The sequence below is a fragment of the Scomber scombrus genome, chromosome 12, assembly GCF_963691925.1.
Source record: "Scomber scombrus chromosome 12, fScoSco1.1, whole genome shotgun sequence".
Classification (NCBI taxonomy): domain Eukaryota; kingdom Metazoa; phylum Chordata; class Actinopteri; order Scombriformes; family Scombridae; genus Scomber; species Scomber scombrus.
The window spans coordinates 7,681,704-7,701,952 of record NC_084981.1 but is presented as its reverse complement, the minus strand read 5'-3'; the positions used below and the strand labels follow the sequence as shown (position 1 = coordinate 7,701,952).

General features: G+C 38.7%; 1 protein-coding gene across 5 annotated transcripts; it reads left to right on the top strand.

Annotated features, from left to right (window-relative positions):
* The first annotated feature begins 449 nt into the window (after nucleotides 1-449).
* Nucleotides 450-17,215, top strand: fam204a (family with sequence similarity 204 member A). Of its 5 annotated transcripts, none has more exons than XM_062430752.1 (7): nucleotides 450-785; nucleotides 1,056-1,143; nucleotides 1,643-1,673; nucleotides 1,827-1,926; nucleotides 3,500-3,589; nucleotides 16,760-16,869; nucleotides 17,075-17,215. In XM_062430752.1, the coding sequence occupies exons 1-7, from the start codon at nucleotides 561-563 to the stop codon at nucleotides 17,124-17,126; spliced, it is 696 nt and encodes a 231-aa protein (XP_062286736.1). In that variant the 5' UTR covers nucleotides 450-560; the 3' UTR covers nucleotides 17,127-17,215. The 5 variants fall into 5 exon arrangements, with proteins under 5 accessions (XP_062286736.1, XP_062286734.1, XP_062286735.1 ...); XM_062430750.1 differs by having other exon boundaries at nucleotides 1,824-1,926; XM_062430751.1 differs by having other exon boundaries at nucleotides 1,640-1,673.
* The last annotated feature ends 3,034 nt before the right edge of the window (nucleotides 17,216-20,249 follow it).

The window sequence follows — 20,249 nt, the reverse complement described above, 5'->3', positions numbered from 1 at the left end:
TGTGTTCCACACCTCTATTCTTCCCTAAAAATGTCACTAAACCGGGAAACTTTATACACCAAAACCGCTCTGTTCGCCATTATGACTCCAATTTAAAACGCAAAATATGTATTGTTCTGACAAACAAAACAACCAATGAGAGCTTTTAACTCGCTCTCGTGCTCAGTCATTACAAGTACAGATTTGATTGGGCGATGTTGAGTTCAGCACCACCGGTGTTGTGTCGAAGTCTGTAACCTTGTCGATATGTGTTTACTCTATCCTTAACACCACCCAACCTTATCCCTAACCACAACCATAACCTAACCTTAACCGCAGAGGTGGTACCACGGAAGACTCATTTTAACAGGAGGTGAACATTATTTGAGGGGTAACAGACTTAGACACAACACCGGCTCTCAGCCAATTGGTGCCTTGCCTACTGCTGACGTCACCGTGTTTACCCGGAAATGAGAGCAGCTCCAGCTAGCGACAGATGCTATCGAAATCTCCAATATATCGTTATTTCTGTTCGTTCCCCTTTAATTAAATGAGTAATTGCCGTTTGTTGTACCGTCAGTATGTACAGTGGACTCCTGCCGAAGGGTTTAACAGAAGAGGACCTCAGTCCAGATGACGAGGAGCAGACAGAGGGTGACAACTGTGAGAGCTCTGCTGAAAAGCGAAGCTTTGTCGGGGGAAACACTGGATACATGGTGGAGGAACAGTCCTCTCACAATGTCACTGATGCAGACTGTGAATCTGCGACATGCAGCCTGCCTGGTATATCCCAGGAAATGTGGCAAGTATGTTGTTTTACAGACACACTGTGAGCTACATGATAGTTACTGCTGCTGCTACTGCTGTTTACCATTTCTGTTGGACTCCAGCCCTGCATGAACCTGCACTATCAAAATGTCGTTAATGTGTGTGTGTGTGTGTGTGTGTGTGTGTGTGTGTGTGTGTGTGTGTGTGTGTGTGTGTGTGTGTGTGTGTCATATCATGATACATGTACAACATTAGGAGATCAGGGGTTGTGGTACTCCTGTAAATTCAATTTGTCTTGTGTATTCAAGAAATTCCAAGATCTGCGGAAGAAGAAAGAAGAGATGAAGCCAACAGATGTCCGAAGAAGAAGAAGAAAAAGAAGAAAACACAAGAAAGGTGCTAATTCAGCAGGGTTCACCACAGGTGATCCTGATGCATGCTGTCTAGATCATTTTAGTTTGTGGGTGATGACCTAAACATTTGGCAAACTAAATATAATAGCATTTGCAGTGTGAAATAAAGCCTCCTCAGCGTTATTGTTATATTTTAATTCCTCAAGATGACATTAGCAGAGCAGAGGTCATGGAAACCCTGTACAGTGGAAATTCAATGCTGGAAACTGTGTGTTTCATTGATATTGATTCACAAAGATTGTAGTACATGTGTTAGTATGTGCAAAATCAAGTGGACCAACGTATTTTAATCAATCTTTTAGACAAATCAAAGATAAATGATACCCATTGTTATCCACACTAAAACCTTAGGTCATCCTCCTCCTACTACTACTACTACTTCGCACACATGTAATACTGAAATATTTGTGTTAAGCTAAAGCCATTTTTCATCAAAGAATCCTATGAACCTTTAACTGTGTCTCTCTCATGTCATTCAGCAGGAACGGACAGTGAGGAACCTGCAGAGACAAGGTACCAAAATGTTACAATATCTACTAAAAGAAGTTACAGTTGCTTATACAACAAAAAAATCCAACATTCAAATACCAGTGAGTCCAGTAAGACTTAAAAAACTGTGTTGGTACATATGTAATGAACATTAAAACCCATTTTCTCTGTCAGCAGAGAGCTTCAGGAGGAGGAGAAGCCCTGGGATGGGCTTAAGCAGTATTTTGGTGTAAATGATCGATTTCATCCCCCCGCATGTTCCAAACCCCCTCCGAAGGTAACAAAGACTCCTGCCTACCTTCCAACTTCTCTGCCGAGGTTTAATGCTGTGTCTGTCGTAGCTGTTAGGAACACTTTCACATCCCTTGTGTTCCGGTGCCACTGTATCCTCTCATTGTTTTATGTGATATGACACATGGATTAGAAGAATCCTTACAGTAACTCAGACTGACACTGAGAAGAATATTAAGGATTATGCTCAGCTACATTTAGTGATAAGATTAGGGAGACTCTCCTTTCTTGTGTGGTTGAGATTAAAGTGAGATGTAGGTTTTCCGCTGTACAAATCCTAATGCAAACCAAAATTTAGCTTGACAGAAGAAGAGAGGGTTAGAGCACCTGATACAGACTCCGTGATTAGAGCTAGAACATTTCGATTAACGGTTAGATAACAAATGGGCAGGTGCTTCTACTTCTGTGGAATCCACCATTGAGACAATTCTAACTAAACTTTCTTTCATTTGAATACATTCCTCCATTTAAAGATGAATGAATACTTTAAATGCAAAAGCATGCAAATTGCCAATGAAGCAAAATATTTGCAAGCTTGATGAACATTATAGCTGACCCAGTGAATGGAAACTGTTCTCATTTCAATTTGAAATCCTTTTAATGATTATTTTGGAGTATTTTGTGCTTAATTTTTTTTTCTCAGAGCAGCATAAAATTGAATTTTTGCTGATTTTAGCCTCATTCTGAATAGGGCAACTATGAAAGGATAAAGAAATGATTAACAAGCTGAATGAAACAGAACTTGTCAGATCGACATAATGAGGGGTCCTTCATCCCTCAAATGCAATTCCTTCTAATTAATATATCATATTTCTTTTAATTCTGCCAACTCTGGCACACAGTCACTCCAGGATAAAAAAAAGCTATCATAGCACAGAGACATCATTACTTTATCTGCGAACAGCGTGTTCTTCAGTGACCTCAAAACACATTTCAAGTTCAATCAATGTCAGCACCAGTATATATGAAGAAGAATAATAAGCTAAATCAAGACAAAGCAACCAGAGTTATAACAAAAGTGTTAGGATGTACATTAGATCTGTACTAATTCTGCGTTTTTAAGCCTGATGGTATTATCCTTATACTTTTACAGCTCAGGTCCTCAAACAATACATCAGAGGAGACCCGTTCATAATTACAGCCTCTTTCCAGTCATTTTTTTTTTTTAGCATCATGAAATTTTGGAGGCTGAAGAAATCTAGTGCTGCGCTTCTTCAGATTGGCTCATCACAGCAGAACTGCCTTGCCATCAGTAACCGGGGGCCTCTCTCTCTGCACACCCCCCTCTGCTTAGGCCTGTAATGGAAATGTGTAATTAAAGAGTCACATTTATGTTTGGTAATCTCCTGTAGCATTTCTAAGATTTCCCCACTAATATCCAATCAAAAAGGTTTTCATTTGTGAAGGGAAATCTACATATTTGTAGTAATGGCAATCATATTAAAAATAAGGCCCTGGGGACTTTTGAAGTTAGTCTTTGATTTTTTTTTCTCTCTCTACCCTTATTTCCAAAAAAAAAAAAAAAAAATGCTGAATTTTTTTCCCCCTCTCTTCTGCAGTCCGGCCTAGAAAAGAGCATAGAGGGGGCCATAGCTGAAGGGGACATTGCAAAGGCGGAGGAGATGAGCGACAGACTCGCCACTCGAGAGGTACGTTGTGCTGATAAGAGATCTTTGGGGTGTTCCCGCTGTGACAAATCAGGCTAATGGATCCGTGGCCATTTCTGCTGCAAAGACATAGAGGAACAAAAACACACGCAGACACCCACCATTCAGTCCTGCAGCCCTTTTCCATTGAGTTAATGGAAAGCCCTCCCCTTAGTTTTGAAGTGCTGCAGTGTCTAAAGGACTTTTGGCTCTGCTTTTTAATGAAGAGTACATTGCTTTCAAGCCAACTGTTAAATCATTCTCCAGGTAAGAGTTTCATACCTTTGAAGTGTACATGTCCCTAAATGCAGTGCCTGAAGTTTTGTAACTAACCGCCTTGGCAGGCATCAAGGATCAAGTGGTTTGAAACTAATTTAGCATAAAATGTAGCCCACACACACATATAATTGTGTTAAAAAGACATACAGCTGCGGTGTTACTTCTCCACTGGCGGAATTGCCGTACTTTGAGCATCAAAGTTAAACTTCTTTGTTTCATGATGCATGTTGCTCACAGCATCCCATAAGCTTTTTCATTTTGTAATAGTGGCAACACAAACATGTAACATACTGCAGGGTCCTCGTTGGTCTTGGATTGCAATAGAGTTGCAAAGTGGGTGGGGCAGCTGTTTATGGAAGTATATTTCTCCACTCTGAATTCTTATTAAAATGTTTCTTTTCATGTTATCCTGAATATTACTTATCACATAAACACTGGAGTCTCCTGGATAATGTCATGATCCTATAGGTTTATGTTGTGGCTACATGTTTTTCCCCCATCAGACAGGTCTGGAGGAGAAGCCCGCAGAGGCGTGCAGCAGACCTATAGCGGATTCAAAACATTTTGTTTTTAGCAGTTGTAGAATGAATGCAACATTGACAGAAGATTCTAAACATGAACCAATTTATCACTCTAATGTCTGCACACTAAATTTGAAGCTAGAGACAGCAGCTGGTTACCTTAGCTTAGCTTCCCTTGAAACAGCTTCACTGGCACCTTAAAAAGGTAAAATAATATCATTACCGGTTCATCTAAAGCTCACTAATTAACATGTTATATCCTGTTTGTTAATTCCATACAAAAACCAAAGTGTAAAACCAACATTTGATATAGTTATGGTTCTTTGGACGGAGCCAGGCTAGCTGTTTCCCTCTGTCTCTAGTCTTTATGCTAAGCTAAGCTAAATGGCTGCTGACTCTAGCTTCATATTTAGTCTACATACATGAGAGAAGTATTAATTTTCTTCTCTAATTCTCTTCTTTAAAGTGAATAAGCATATTTTTAAACTATTACTTTAAAGCTGCAGGTTATATTATCATTTCTCAATACCATAATCTTTAGCAGTTCTCTGAATGGGGCACATAATAGAATTTTAAGCCCTGTGATTGGATGTTTCTTAGTGAAATGCACATTGGGAGTCGTAGTTAACTTCTCATGTAACATTTTTTTTCACAGACTTGCACCGTATATTTTCTAAAACAGTTGTTTTCCTTGCACACTCATGATTCAACTGTGAGAGTTTTGTGCTCATCTAATCCCTAAAAAGTGCTCAAACTATGAGTCATGTAACTTACAGTCATTGTAACATTGTTTATGGGAACATTTAATGGACATTTTACCTATGCAACCACTTTGCAACTGCGGTGAATCAGAAATAACAGGAAAAAAACATCTGTGATAATTGGAAATTCACACTTGGGTGCCACCCAAAAAGATGATGTTCAGGGAAACTGACACCACAGACTAGAAACAGGAGCGCAGAATGGGATTTTAGTCCGGCTTTTTGAAAGTAAATAAATTTAAAAAATAATAAACTTAGTGGTGAGACGTAGTGCTGAGATTACCTTAATTATCAACAATTAGTTGATTAATCAATTAGTCACTCAACAGAACATGAATTAATTCATGGATAACTAATTTGCTAATTAAATAATTGTTTTTTTTCAATGAAAAAAAAAGCCAAACTTCTCTTGTTCCAGCTTCTTAAATGTGGATATTTTCTGGTTTCTTTAATCCTATGTGATTGTAAACGTGATATCTTTGGGTTGTGGACTGTTGGTCAGGACAAAACAAGACATTTTAGGTTGCAACTTGGGCTTTGAAGAAACACTCATTGGCATTTTTCACAATTTTCTGACATTCTAAAGACCAGATGACTAATCAATATATGGAATAATCATTAGTTGCAGCCCTAAGTCTCAGCAAAGCTTTTCCTGGGAAACGTCACCCTCTTGAATGAATAAGTGGGCTCCAGAAACAAGGATCTGTGCTTAAAACTGAAGAAAAAAAATCAGTTGTACTATTCATTGAATTAGCATTACATAAATGGCCTTGGTATCTCCAATGTGTAATAGACATTAGTGTGCAGCATCAGAACCCTTCATATGCTCATCTTAACTACACGCAGAGTGGTCAAATATGAGGGAGTTAAATGAAAGCCGTTGTGAGTGGCACCTGCGCTGTACTTTCAGAAAGCCTCTTAGAGCACCGTTGGATTGGTTTTAGCCTGAGCCGAGGTTCTCGCCTCTCTGGCACCTGCCTCACGTCTTGCCAGAACTGTGATGGGACATGACAGCAGTCTGGCATCCAGCGCTCATCATTGTTTAGCAGCGATAACTTCATTTTTATGAGAGTAGTGAATTGACCATTTTGAAATCCACCGAAATCCTAGATGACGTAAAGTTCTGTAGCGTTCATTTTGGAAGACGAAGAAAGGAAGTGGTGATTATATGGTGAGCACGGAGAGAAGTTCTAAAACTCTTGACAGATTCTGATTCCGATAGAAAGGATTATGGTATATTTTAAACGATTGCAGCCTGTAATGCAGATAGCATTAAGACTAACGTGTTTGTTTACAGCCCTCCTGTTCACTTTTGACAGGAGCACTGTGACAAACATTTAGAGGATCAATAATCCCCGCTGTGGCCAGAATCAATTTCAAGGTTATAATTGAGTGGCTCATTTGGTATGGAATGGCTTAGATGTTTAATTTGTTTATGGTCATAACACCAAGACATGATTGTGGCAAGCTTTTCACAGAGAGAATAGGAACAGGTTTTCTTCTCAAAAAATGCAAAAGCATTGCGACAGCTGTGAAGAACTAAAGAGGCCTGTTTGTCCCTCTAGGCATTGTTTTGTAAAGAAAACGCTGGTACATGTTGGATGACAATATTTCTGTGTATTTTCATCCTCAATCTAACGGTTTCCCACTTATCTCCTCAAAGCAAAGGGAGGGAAGATAGAAAGCTTGCTGTCAGTATCCTCCTTTTTATACGACGAAAATGTTTGTTTTGAGCTCCCACAAATCAATTAATGATTTCCATTTGCTCCACTTTCTTCTTTTTAATCTGAACATTAAAACAATTTGGTAAAAACCTGTTTTGAAGGCTCCTTACAAATTCGGAGATATGTGCTCTTTCATCTGTCAAACTTCTGAGACGCACTGCTCGGATATTGCAGGTTGAGGTTTTTTATTCTCGTTACACTTTTTAAAAAATATTTCCCAAGGCTGTAAGTCTTTGTTTTAGATGAATTCATGAAGACATGCTTAGTTTTTAAGTGAAAGTATTAACGCCCCCGAAGATGGAGCAAAGAAATCACATCCCCTTTTAGGTAACAAAATATTATTAATGTCTACATTGCTTAAACAAAGCTCCTTAATGTATTCCTTTAAACTGTGAAGATAACGTACTTCCTTTTCTTAAAAAGATGTCTGTTGATCCTCCTCAGCATGTTTAGATTGCTTTTCACAAGCCTTAGAAGACACAAAATAATGTGAAAAGCTTCTTGCCTCTAAAGTATTCCTAGTAGTTCAGTAGATTAAGGTGCAAGTCCTCCAATTAAGAAGACTGGGTCTCCATCCTTTGATTACTGCACATCATTTGAAACTGCTGAAAGTTGCATGTAGGCTAATTAATTCTGTAATTAGCATAACACTGAGTGACTGACACATACAGTATGAACGGCCCTAAGCGTTGTCAGGAGACATGATAGCATCCAGCAGCTCATATTTGACAGATTGATTTTGCAGCTGTTCCTGCTAAATAAGCCGGTGCAGAAAGTTGATAACGCATCAGACCTACAAAAGCTCCGTGGAGCTTCCTGTGTCATCTAAAGAGAGGTTTGACCACTAGGGAAATTTGGTTTGGTCTGACATACACACAACACACACTTATATTCATAATTACAACAAATGACAGATTCAATGCAACATGGGACCTGACCTGCCCCAAATCACAACAAATAATGCTGTGGCTGTGCTACAGTACAGACTTTAATTATAGCACATACAATATTACTTATTATACAATGTGCAGATTTTAATAGAATAATAAGAAATTGACCCATTAAAAACTGTAATAGATTCTGAGTATCTCACATTATCTGGTAAGCTGTTCCATTTTTTTTATCCCGACGCTACGAAAGGATGTAGATCCAAATGAGCCATATCTATGAATTCTGACTGCTTAGGATTATACTTGTACAGGTTGCCCTAAACACCTGTAAATATATTGGTTCCTGGCCATTTAGGTTTTTATGCATGGGACTTACTGCTAAATACTGAATCCTGTTAACACTGGTAAACAACTATAGTGATCTAAAATATACATAATAGAACATTGAATGCATAACTCATTGTCCATGTTGAACCCGATTCTATCATTCAGTTCAACAAGGCTTCCGAATCAGTACTGCATTAATAATACAAATGTAGCACTAAACATAAAATGATCACTTGTTTGTCATTTTTACAGTATACCCTAAATATCAGCTCAGAAAGGAAATACCTGCTTTGTCGACTTTACACTTAGCTACATTACAATACTTTCTTTGTCACACTAATCCACCCTCTCGTTACAGTATTTCATTCAACTTCATCCTTACAACAAATAATTACCCCCTTGCTCTTTTTTCTTTTTATAAAACAGAGCAACTGAGGTCTTTTGAAACAGCGAGAAGCTGTACTTTATATACAGTAAGTGAGCATATTTCACTACAAAAGACCGTCACACCATGTTAGAGCTTACAGTTCCCCCATATTACTCATCATAGCTATTAGAACGGCATTACCACTTCAAAACAGAAACTATCTTCTCTCTGTCACAATAGGGGGTGTCAAGTCAATTTTATGACTACCAGGAGCTGAGGAATATGAAAAATAAAAAGTATGTTACATGGCTGCTGGCCTCTCTTGAACCAGAATGAAAGAAATGGGATTGCAAATGACACCACACACAAAGAACATACCTCATAGTGCAATATTTTCCTTATTAGTCTAGTTCATACAATATTTTAAGGCACTATGAAAGATCAGACTCACTTGATTCTTTGATATCTAGCCCAGGAGTTCCACCACTGTTATAATTAGGACTGTTCACATCTTCTCCTTGCACTTTTGAACCCCATCATTACAATAACATCCCGCAGCCCTCTGAGATTGCATAGATGCTGACCCCGAAAACTGAGTACAAGTTTGTAACAAAGCTAGATGAATAACCCGTTAACCCATAGCGTCCACCATGACCTATAATGTCTCTGGAGACCTATGTTGCTTTCTCCCCCGTGTATTTGCTGCCAGCTCTGTCTAGTCAAACCTCTTAAAATATGCCCTTAAAATATATATTTTAAAAAATCTACATACGTGATATGGTCTCTAAAAATAATCAAAGTTCAATTACATGCAACTTTACAGAACCAAGATTTAGCTAATCAAAAGTATTGTCTTTGTATGCAAGTGTATTGATTAATGATTGTTCACCGTAGTGGTAAAGCAACACACCTGAAGGCAATAATGTTATAATAAGCTGTCATTTGTACAGCGCTCCTTGTCTGTCTAGTGGGCTGTAAAAACACCACGTTGCACTAATAACACATTAGATTCATGTGCTCAAGTCCAGAAATGACTGCCCATCATCCTGAGCTTCACAGACATGATATTCTGCAAAAAACACTTTTCTGGCCATTATGCAACAACATAACTCAGGAACAGAAAGGGAGATTTTGACCATATTTAACATTTGGTCAGATACTGAATTGGTGACGCTGATCTTGGTGTCATTGATCTTCTGAGCTGCCTTGTTGAAGAACTATGAAGCATCCATGTTTTAGAATTTGTAGCTTCTTAGCAGCAACATTAATATCTGCATTGGCTACACTTTGATTAAATTCCTTAAAAGCCTTCACTACAAATATTCTGAGTCTAAACAGACATGGATGTAAAGTACAACTTGACTGGTTGGCAGAGGTATATTTCTAGTATCTCTCTGACCTCTGATTTCAATGAAAGATGTCTCATGATTGGTATTGTAAATGCTGTGTTGCAGTATGGAATCATATCCTGTTGATGCTGAATAGTGCATACAGCTTCTTGTCTTTCAGTACCTTTATTGTGTTAGATTCTTAATTGATTGCTTGACCCCTTCTTGGTGGCTGAGGACAATTTGTGTCACACTTAACTGGACTGTTCCTGCTTTTTAAAGTCCCATTGGACCAGTGGCTAGCAGCTCTCTGGATGGCCTTTGGGTGGTGGTCTTTCTTTAGTCACTCTTTAAAGTATTGAATACGATTAACCTGATCAGTCTAAATTGTTGAATAAGTGCTCCCTTCTCAAATTTAGATCACTCCATATACAGTTATTAACCATATGAATATGTATTAGCCGGAGCCATTTATGGTTTTTCTAGCTTTTGAACATGGGGATGGGTATAATATTCCCTCATTATGTTCCAGCTCAGATTTCAGTGGAAGCAGCAGCTGAAAGGAAAAAAAAAAAGCCCCACTGTCCTTGAAATCTACCCTTCGGAAAGCCCTCGCTTAAATGCTGTGAAACGAAGGTGGCGTGGCATTTTGTCGGAGGAGACATGGTGGCTTAGTCGAAACAAAGAGCTGAACTAAGAGTGTTTCATGATATTTATGTCATTTAACACCTTTTTTTTCTTCTCGCCACCTTCTCCCTGCCATGCCCGTGTTTGTAATCAAAAAATTAATGAGCGGCGCTTTTGTGGAAAAGTGGAGCCTTATCAGATGTTGACTCTCCCCGCCCCGCATCAGAGCACGACGACTGACTCCGTCTCCCCTGCGAGCCCCCCCCCAGGCCACCACGCAAAGAGTTCAGGGAAACTCTCTTCTTTGTTCATTTTTCCTTCAGCGTAAGCAATTTATCACTGAATGAACTTTTATTGTATCTCTGGATGACTCACATTAAATTTTCGCCCATTAATTTTGAAATGGATTTTGAAATGGGTACTAAGCTTTTATCAAATGCCTGGGAATCTCATTTGGGATTATTGTATTTCATTAATTACTTGATAGACAAAGCATACTTTTCAATGTAGATTTGTGTGCTGTTTAATTAATTAGCATGTTTTCTCTTTTAATTAAAAGGCATTTTTTTTAAATTAAAGCCCACAGCAAAACACATATATAATTTGTTTGTAATTAGGCCTTAATTGGTGGTAGTGGAAGCTTAGCACCCTTGGTTTCTTTTTTCATGATTGCCATTTTATTGCCAGTCACTCATTAATTAAACTGTTTTTTCTAATTAGCTTATAAAACTGTTGATGTCATATTATTGTAAGTGTGGGTTCAAAGCTGGCTAATAAGCCTACCCTACTCAGAAAAGGGAAGATAATGGAATGTGCACAAAGCAGGCGAACTTTCAGAGATTTTTTTTTTTTTTTTTTTGTCTACTCCCTAAAGATGACATGTCATGTGTATCTAGCATCAGATTACTAGAAGAGAAATGGAGACATTGCTTTACTACTGTGCCCTCCCTGGAGTGGCTCTCTTTTTTGCTTGCCATGTAATTCTGTTTGTCAAAGTGGTGGCAAGATTACGAAAAGCTCTTGTAAAGCTGCCCCGTCAAAGACCGATAAACTTTCGAGGGAACAGTGTGAGAACGTAGAAACGTCGAAGTGCACGTTGTACATTTGGACTTAGTATTGTAATAGAAATGATGACATAATGTACTTATGTACTGTTTATGCTTTCACGTTACATATTGTTTAATGGTGATTTGGCGGAATTTAGTATTGCAACTATCATCTGAGATCTAAATGACAAAGGTCCCAAGCAGAGCTGCTAAGATTAGTCTGCTAAATGGGTTTAGTCGTTCATCCTGTGGTGGAATGAAAGTAAAACAGATCAACAGAAAATGAATCAGTTGCTGTTTTCACAACTGATTAATCGTTTAAATCCTTTTTAATGCCAAAATGTCATGGTTTTGCTCTTCATATGTGAGGTTATGCTGTTCTCCTTGTCTTAAATCAAAGTCAACTGGACAAGATTAATCAATAATCAAAAATAATCATTAGTTCTATCACTTTATAAAAGAGTCAATAACTGGCTCCATCTCAACTATCAACAGTAGCATCAGGATGATATGACATATAACAGTCACTGGGGCCATTTACTTTACTTTTGATACTAAACATATATTTCTAATAATACTTGAGTAACACAATTAAGTATGAAGTATTTTTACATGGTGGCATTGCTACTTTTGCTAAAATAAAGCATCTGGATACTTCCTCAATGATTGAAATCAACTGAATATTAATGAATAACTATTGTGAAGAACAGTTAACATAGGAGTTTAGAACCTTTGAGGTCTGTATGTTCACACCAGGTGATCATTATCACATCTATTGTCATATGTCTGTGTGTCTATTACTTCACTTTAAGATTTCAGGATGGACTAGTTGAATGAAAGGTTGCATCCCGTCTTTTTTAAGGCGATACGGGTGGTATTGATTCATCTCCTGATCTTTTGACCCCCCCCCCCTCCCTCCCTCCCTCCCTCCCTCCCTCCCAGTGTTGCTGCAACACTGAGGCTCCGCGGCCAGAAACACATTTTTCTCCCTTCTCCGCCTCAGTCTGAAGAAATTATGCTGAAATAACACGCGAGCTGGCTAATCTGATATTCATTCCTTTCTTATATAGCCCTGCTTTCCAAAGTTGACTAAGGCCACATTATTTAGGCATTAAGGTAGTGTGATAAGGGAATTAGGCTGGTCATTAATCGTTTACACGTCAAATGCAGCAGAGCAGCTCGGGGAGGTGATTTAGCGAGGCAAAGCCATATAGCCCTTGTTAATCCACCTCTCACACGTTTTAATTGGAAGAGGCTTCCTGGATAGGAAATTTATGAATGGGTTTAAGGCCATTTCTTCCTTAAAGCCATCATTTATTTCATATTGTTAATAGGAGCTTTAACACTTTATCCACACGGAGATGCATTTTTCTCATCTTCCATTCAGCCATTGTCTTTCTGCACTTGCTGTTTAATTGTCACAGTTTTTTTTTTTTTGTCGACCCTGCACTGCTCATAAAGACTCCCTAATGCTTCTTTTATTCATCAAACACCTGAGAAATGATGCAACAGAAAAGACAGAGTGTGAAACTGTTATTAAGATAGACTTGGTTTGCCTTGTGTCATTCTCAGCAGCTATGTTATTTTTTGAGTTGTTTTTTTTTCTTCCCCCAAATAGTATTGAGGCCCCATGTTTGGGTCTCCACTCAAATCTCCATGACGACCCAAACATGAATGAACAGAAAACGGTACTATTGACTTAACCCTCCTAGTGGCCTTAAGCTGCTGCTGCTGCAGTGCCAGCATTGTGCACCATGAATTTTTTTTGCCTTCAAATCTTCCAAAGGTCAGAGTATTAATCCTCTGAATAAACCTTATTTTTAACAGGGCTGTGCACAGGCCACACAAGAGAGAGAAAGCAGGCACAGAGACATGGCTGTGATGGACATTTAATTGTACGTTAATATGTGGTGTAGTGGGAAGAATTGCCTTTTAGGAGCCACATAAACAAAGAATGCAGGAGGGTTTCCTGCCTTTATTCCAGCTTTGTACTCTCATTCTTATTTTTCACCAGCCTCTGATGTGAAAGGATTTGGCACTAAGACGCACGCAAGGGGGTGTGTGTGTGTGTGTGTGAGGGGGGTGGGGGGTGTGTGTGTGGGGGGTGGGGGGGATCCTGAAAAGTGGATCAAAAAAGTAAATGAAAAATAATGTCATATTACTGAAAATATGAGAGGCTAATTTGTGCCGACTTTTTGCTAATTTTGTTCTCGCCACAGAAAGAGGAGCCGTCACCTGCTCGGCGCCACAGCGCTGACAGTGCCAGTGATCCATGAAATAAGCTGCCGCTGGCTTTGTTCAGATAAGAATGAACAAATCTGCACAATGTACTGCTCTCGGAATCTCATTTTCATACTTGCATGCAGGCTAAAAGAAATAAGCTGTTTGCAGGCTTGATTAATCAGACATTTGAGGGTTTTTTTTTTTTTGTCTCTTTGATCTGTTCTGTCTCCTAGGTAACTTGGTTGACATTAATGTTGAGCCCCAGTAAAGACAATCAGGGATTTTTGACTAAACTGATAAATTAAAAAAAAACTGGGGGGAAAAAAATGAAGACCTTAATGCTTTAAATGTAGTAAAGGCTATGTTCTGAATTTAAAAGAGGTGAAAATGAGGGGCATGGAAGTGGGTTTTAATTTTGGTTTGGGGAATGTTTGGGGAAGGTGTGTTTTCGAGACCTTTTGCATTTCAAAATGCCCCCACAGAAGAGCAGGTTAATGTGGGTAATCCTCGTGTTGAAAAAAAAAAAAGAGGGAAAAATCTCTGACTGTAAATCTCCAAATGAACCCATTTAGCATCATGCAGTTTCATTCCATTTGCTCCCTGAATGAGGCGTCTGAGCCAAACGACTTTATTTCCCCGCAAACACAGAGCTGCTCTCGGATTTGTCAACAATTTAATAAACGTCTGCTTCATAATCTCGGCGCGCATCGGAGCCACTCGGAAGCGTTTAGCACCTACACCACTCCATCAAGGAGCAGGGGAAACCCTCGTGTGACATTATCTGCTGGCAGATCTACCGCAAATGTTAAAGCAATCACCAGCTCCAACTCTCTTTAAGACTAGAAGACATTATTTTTGGGGGGGGGGGAATTTAAAACCCTATAAAAATGGCAAAGAACTGGAGAACTGTCATAGCATGTACGCTCCAGGTTATGCAGACGCTTTCACAAATCTTCCAGTGACTGTATAGATGAATGCCTTGAGGGCCCAGCCGGAGCCCAGCACTTGCAGCCAGCCGAAGCCCTTATCTTAAATCCAAGCAAAGTACCATTAATCTTTTTGAAAGACCTTTATGGCTTTTAATGTATCCCAAATTAGAACATTTTACACCCTTGGTTCCTGAAATATGGTGATAAAAAGCCTTTAGAGTTTAATTTTTCCTGCCTGCTCGCTCTGACCTGCTTAATCCCAGCATGCATTAGGAGATATTTTAGTTTCAGTCTTTCTAATAAAGTTTATCCCACTTAATTATAATTGAAACATTTTTTTTTTCTCCTAGCAGGTCTTTTTTTTTTTTTTCAAGTGGCGCAGTGGTGGCACATTTCTTCATTACCTTAAGACTTCTTCCCCTCAGATTGTACTCTGAATATTACAGAGAATTACCCCAAAGGTTCGGTGAAATTGTTCCAAGTTGTTTATCAAAGTTCCCCTTTGCTTGAATAATAAACCTATCTCAGGAGTGACAGAGGAGGCAGGATTTTTCCCTTTGTTTCCTGTGCTTCTGTGTGACTGGGGTTATTGGGATTATTCTGCTTCACAATACACACATGTCTTCCCTGGGATTTGAATGTTTGCCTCTTGCAGTCACGGTCATTCTCTTCACTTGTGATTTCAGGGACTGCCTGCAGTATTCCAAAACAGAAAAGTCTCTTTTACACTCGTGATGAGTGAAAAATGCCATTGCAACGATTTTTTTTTTGGTTTTTTTTGTCAGAGATGGGAAGAAAAATGGCAAAATGCTGAACGTTATTTCATTTGCACATTAAACAAGAAAAAAAAAAAGAAGCAATCAAATGAAACAATGTGCAGGGAGGACTATAAGCCAGGAGCTTCAAAATATGACTTCCTCTTAAAACACCTCAAACAAAAGGCAAAATAGATTAGAATAATTTGAATAAAACAAAACTCCTGTAATGTATGGAGCTATGGGGCGATTCACCACATCCCCCCCCACGCCCCCACGCCACCCTACACACACAAAAAATTGCTTGCACACACAAATATACACTCACATGCACATTCTCTCACATTTTTATGTTACGTATGAAGCTAATATTTTACTGTATCTGCTGTATTTTTCACTGGTTTCTGGTCTAGAGATACTTCCACTACGTCATGTGTTGCAGATTATTTCTCTAAAACTACAATTTACAAGTTATTGTTTATAATCTGCAACAACCGCTTAGACAGTTGGGTTTTTTTTAGAGAAAAACACAAGGTTGCAATTAAATGATTCATCTGCCAGTTATTTTCTCGATTAATCGTTGTTCAAATAGATTGATCCGACCGACCAACAGTCCAAAATCCAAATATACTCAATTGACTAGCATAGAAGAGTAAGAATAGAATAGAATAGAATAAAACATTATTGTCCATGATGATGGAAATTCTATTTTTCAGAGGCTGGAGTCTGTACATTTTTGCTACTTTTCCTCATAAGATTACTTTTTTTCCTTATAAGCGATTAATCGATTGTCAAAACACTTTTTCGGTCCATCAACTTATCGTTTCAGCTTTTCAGACACAGTACACCTCATATTTGCATGAGAACAAATGTTTTCATCACCTGTACATCCAAATATATTCATATCATAACCACCAAGTGTCTAAAGAAGAAGAATTGTCTTTAACTGCAGATGGAGAGAAAAATAAACTTCTTAATTATGTATTTTATATCATTAAATGCTCAGTACACATGCAACATTTCCTGATATTACTCTTGTAAACACCTGTTATAGACCTGCTCGGTTTTATTGATAATTTCATATTGTAGTGCTGCATTATATTGAACTTATTTATATTCATATATGTAATGTATCTGCTTTCTTTGCTGTTGGAAATAATGACTCTGTTTATGACCCATGTCCTGTGTTTTCTACTTTGACTTTCTCTAATATATGTATGCTATATATTACCACTCCTAATGTCTTGTAAAAGTTACTAAATGTTCAGATAATTCAGTCTTTATGTGCTGCAGTAGAGACGCTGATGAGAAACCACCCTGACACATCACAGTCAGAAAGCTACAGACTGATTTCCATTCTCTAATGGGCCCTATCCTCTGTCTGCCTCCTAAATAGCTGGCTGTGAAAATCGCTCAAGCCGCTGATTGCCGAGACTTTGTGCAACGCAAACAGGAAGAGGATGCTTTGAGGGCAGCGCAGAAAAGGAAGAGGCAAATATCCTGGGGGTACGTCATCTCTCTCTCTCTCTCTGTCCTCCTGCTTACGTTTACCATCAAATCTGCCACGTGGGACACTTTGTGTGGTTTCAAGCCCAGTTGAGACGGAGCTGCTGAAGCTGGAGTTTGAATCATTACTCACACAGAGACTGAAATTGACAGTTTGAATGTGTTCGTAATGGGTTTAATAATTGAACGTTTCCCTGTGTTGCAGGTTTGAGGCGAAAAGACGATGGGAAACCAAAAGCAACATGGGCTTCATGTGACAAAAAGAGGAAAAGAAGAGAGAGTCTGATTTTTTTTTTTTTTTTTTTTTTTTTTAAAGTTAATTCAATAAAACTTGTGTTTTTTTAATGGTGGACTGATCCTGTTTGCTTTTCTCCTGTTTGTATATTTTAAAGACTTCACACCAGCTGAGTGTGTGAGGGGGGGGGAGTCACACAGTTGGCTGAGGAAAAAACCCCATGCTGAGAGCACGAGAGAGAGAAAAAAAAAATGATGGAGCATTCAAATTAATTCCTAAGGCGCCCATTGGAGTCTGCATTGTGTTATTTTTCATTACATTTCAGTGATTTGAGCATTCTGGCCTTTTTTTCCCCCCTTCAAATTAAATCTGGTGTACATTACTGGATGATGCGTTTATTTATTGCTGTAAAGTGGGTTAATCATGAAGGCGCTCCTTTCTTCTTGCGAGGAAGAGAAAGGAAAGATTAGGCCCCTAATGCAATGTACAGGATAATGTGCGATAGGATTTGTGGGTAGAAAATGAAATTTGGCTGCTGTAAACTGTTGTGAGCGGTCGTAAACTGGAAGTTGAGCGCACAGGAGGAGGAGGAGGAGAAGGAGTGCGAAGACATGAAACAGAGGCTTTGCTGTTTGGCCCTCGCCCATGCTGGGAGACATGCTATTGTTTCTGAGCTCGAAACAAGAGGCACGCGCTGTTTCTCGAAGCCTACACTCGCCGCTCATTGTGCAGCGAGCACTCTTCAGCATCTGTAAACTCGTCTTAAAGCGCAGATTCCCCTCGCTCTTACTTTGATCTTTTTTTGATCTGCAGCGTTTGCCTCCGCAGCTACACGCACTTCTTGAAACGCTCATTCGGATTCCAGGAAGTGTTAATTGCAAACAGCATGCAAAAAAGAAACACCAAGAACAATGATTACTTTTATTCATGATGCTTGCTTATATATATTTTTTCTCCCCTACCATGGAAAATGATTGCTTTGCTTCAAGGTAATGAGAATTAAAATTAATCCACCTAAGTTGTTTGCATTGCACATATTTGGGTACTTTTGTCCCCCTGGTGAGGCGGAGTACTATCATGGCTTTGCTGCGTAGGCTGAATCAGCGTGAGGTGAAATGAACAAAACATCAGCATTAAAAGTTTGTAGTCAATTAAATGATGATATAAAAACACCTCAGTCAAAGACGGCATGCAGGATTGAGCAAATAAAGATTTTTGTATCGTTTTACATTCAAGTTAATCACGACTGTGTGTCTGAGAAGCTGTTAGTTGGTGAGAATTTGTGCTAATTAAACTATTAATTATCTCTGTAATGAGACGCGAGTTAAAACTGTGTTAAGCACATCAAAGTACGACATGGGATTTCTTCACTTTGATGACTGCTATGAAAAATATATCTTGACTGCGGAGTGAGGAAACATCAGAGATGCTTCATTAACTGAACAAAAGGAAGCTGAATTTTGGGGCCTTGGAAAGTTCTGGAGAACTCCTCGATGACGACGAAACAGTCGAATAGTCTGGTTTCATTTGCAAAAGGATGTCTGGATGCAGGTGATTGTGGCATATTTTATTATAATAAACAAAACTTTACCTCTCATATTTAGTTTGACCTGCTCTTGGGTTTCATTTAATATCCCAGTGGACACATTTGCACGAGCAAATAGTTAAACAGAATCTGTAAATGTATGTTTTCCATTGGTAAAAGCCATTCTTTAAAGCTAGTGGTTGTCAGCGAACATGACCAGCGCTGATCCAAGAGCAGTGAGGCGCCGTATCAATAGCATCTCACTTTATTAATCTCTTTGAACACAGGATAATGCCTTGAGCAGAGATGATTCTTCTTTTAAGCTGGAAAATCCACTTTCCCCTCTCGTCATGTTGAGGAGCTGTTTTCAATAGTCTGTTACTGGAGGCCAATCTTAGCCCCCTGACCTAGGCTGATTTGTTGTGAAACGCGGAGACAAATTCCTTGGGCACATGTCGAACCACTTCTAGGAAAAGTGTTTGTTGTGCGGCGCAGGGGTAAAGAGGGGGAGGAAAAACAACAACAACAACAATCCCATTAAATGGTTGGAAAGCTGCTGTAGTATGAAAGGGGAACATATGTTGCTGGTAACAAGACATCAGCGCTATCACTTGCTTCTATCACCAGCTAGAAGAGGATTAACTAGAAGGAGAGATCTCTGAGATTCAGCTGATAAAGGCGAGCGATGTTCAAAACAGCTCACACCTAACGCAGGGTGTAGCTCACACGTTTGTTTGGGTTGTGTTCAAAATTTGAATAAAACTACAACTTGTTACTCCTATTGTTTGTGTAATCAGACAAAGGAAAATGCTCTAATTGAATTTTCACTGTATACATAATAATATGAATTATTTTCTATCAATTAATCAGTGTTAAAAATATAAAATGTTTTACCTTCTTAAGGGTACAGAAGATTTTTTAAGGGGAAAATCTCATTTTCACATAAGAAATTGCACTTGTTCTCATTGGAAAACTATTGTACGGTAGCCCGGAGGTGCAAAATACAACAAAACTGAATGAAATTCAAAATTGAAGTAGAAAATACAGTATTTAACATAAAACTACAACAACACAAAAAACACAATATTTCAGAAACACACCAACAAAACAGGAAACACTGCAATCATTTTTCAGAACACACAAATAAGAAACACTGAGAATCAGAGAAAATGAACAAAAGTGAAATCACCATTTTTGAAAACACGTTTTAGAAAATCTGACAACAAAATTGAAAACACATCACTTATTCTTGAAATGTTGATTATTACCATCATTTCCAAATGGTGAACTGTTGTTGTGTTTTCCTTTGTTTTTAATGATAATGATCCTTTTTATTTAGTGATTTGTCAACAATGTTGTTTTGCCCTTCAAGGCCACCATAGCAAACCCAGAAATGTCAGTTTTCACATATGATATTAAATAAATAATGATGTTACTGGAGGTATTTTTTGAGTCCTTTATCCCAGAGTAACATACTGTGGGAGTGACAGGCAGTGTGGATGTTGACATATTCCTTGGCTGATTTAATGACCTGTTAAATTCTGACACGTCTGCAGCCCTCTCAAATGTTTTGCAGCTTTAATTAGTGTAATCATCGCTCTTGAAAAAGGCCACAGGGTT

Coding starts and splice junctions, on each gene's coding strand:
- fam204a (XM_062430748.1), top strand. CDS start 561: ATGTACAGTGGACTCCTGCCGAAGGGTTTAACAGAAGAGGACCTCAGT. Junction 1,674..1,826: donor GAGGAACCTGCAGAGACAAG/GTACCAAAATGT, acceptor CTCTGTCAGCAG/AGAGCTTCAGGAGGAGGAGA. Junction 3,590..16,759: donor ACAGACTCGCCACTCGAGAG/GTACGTTGTGCT, acceptor CCTCCTAAATAG/CTGGCTGTGAAAATCGCTCA.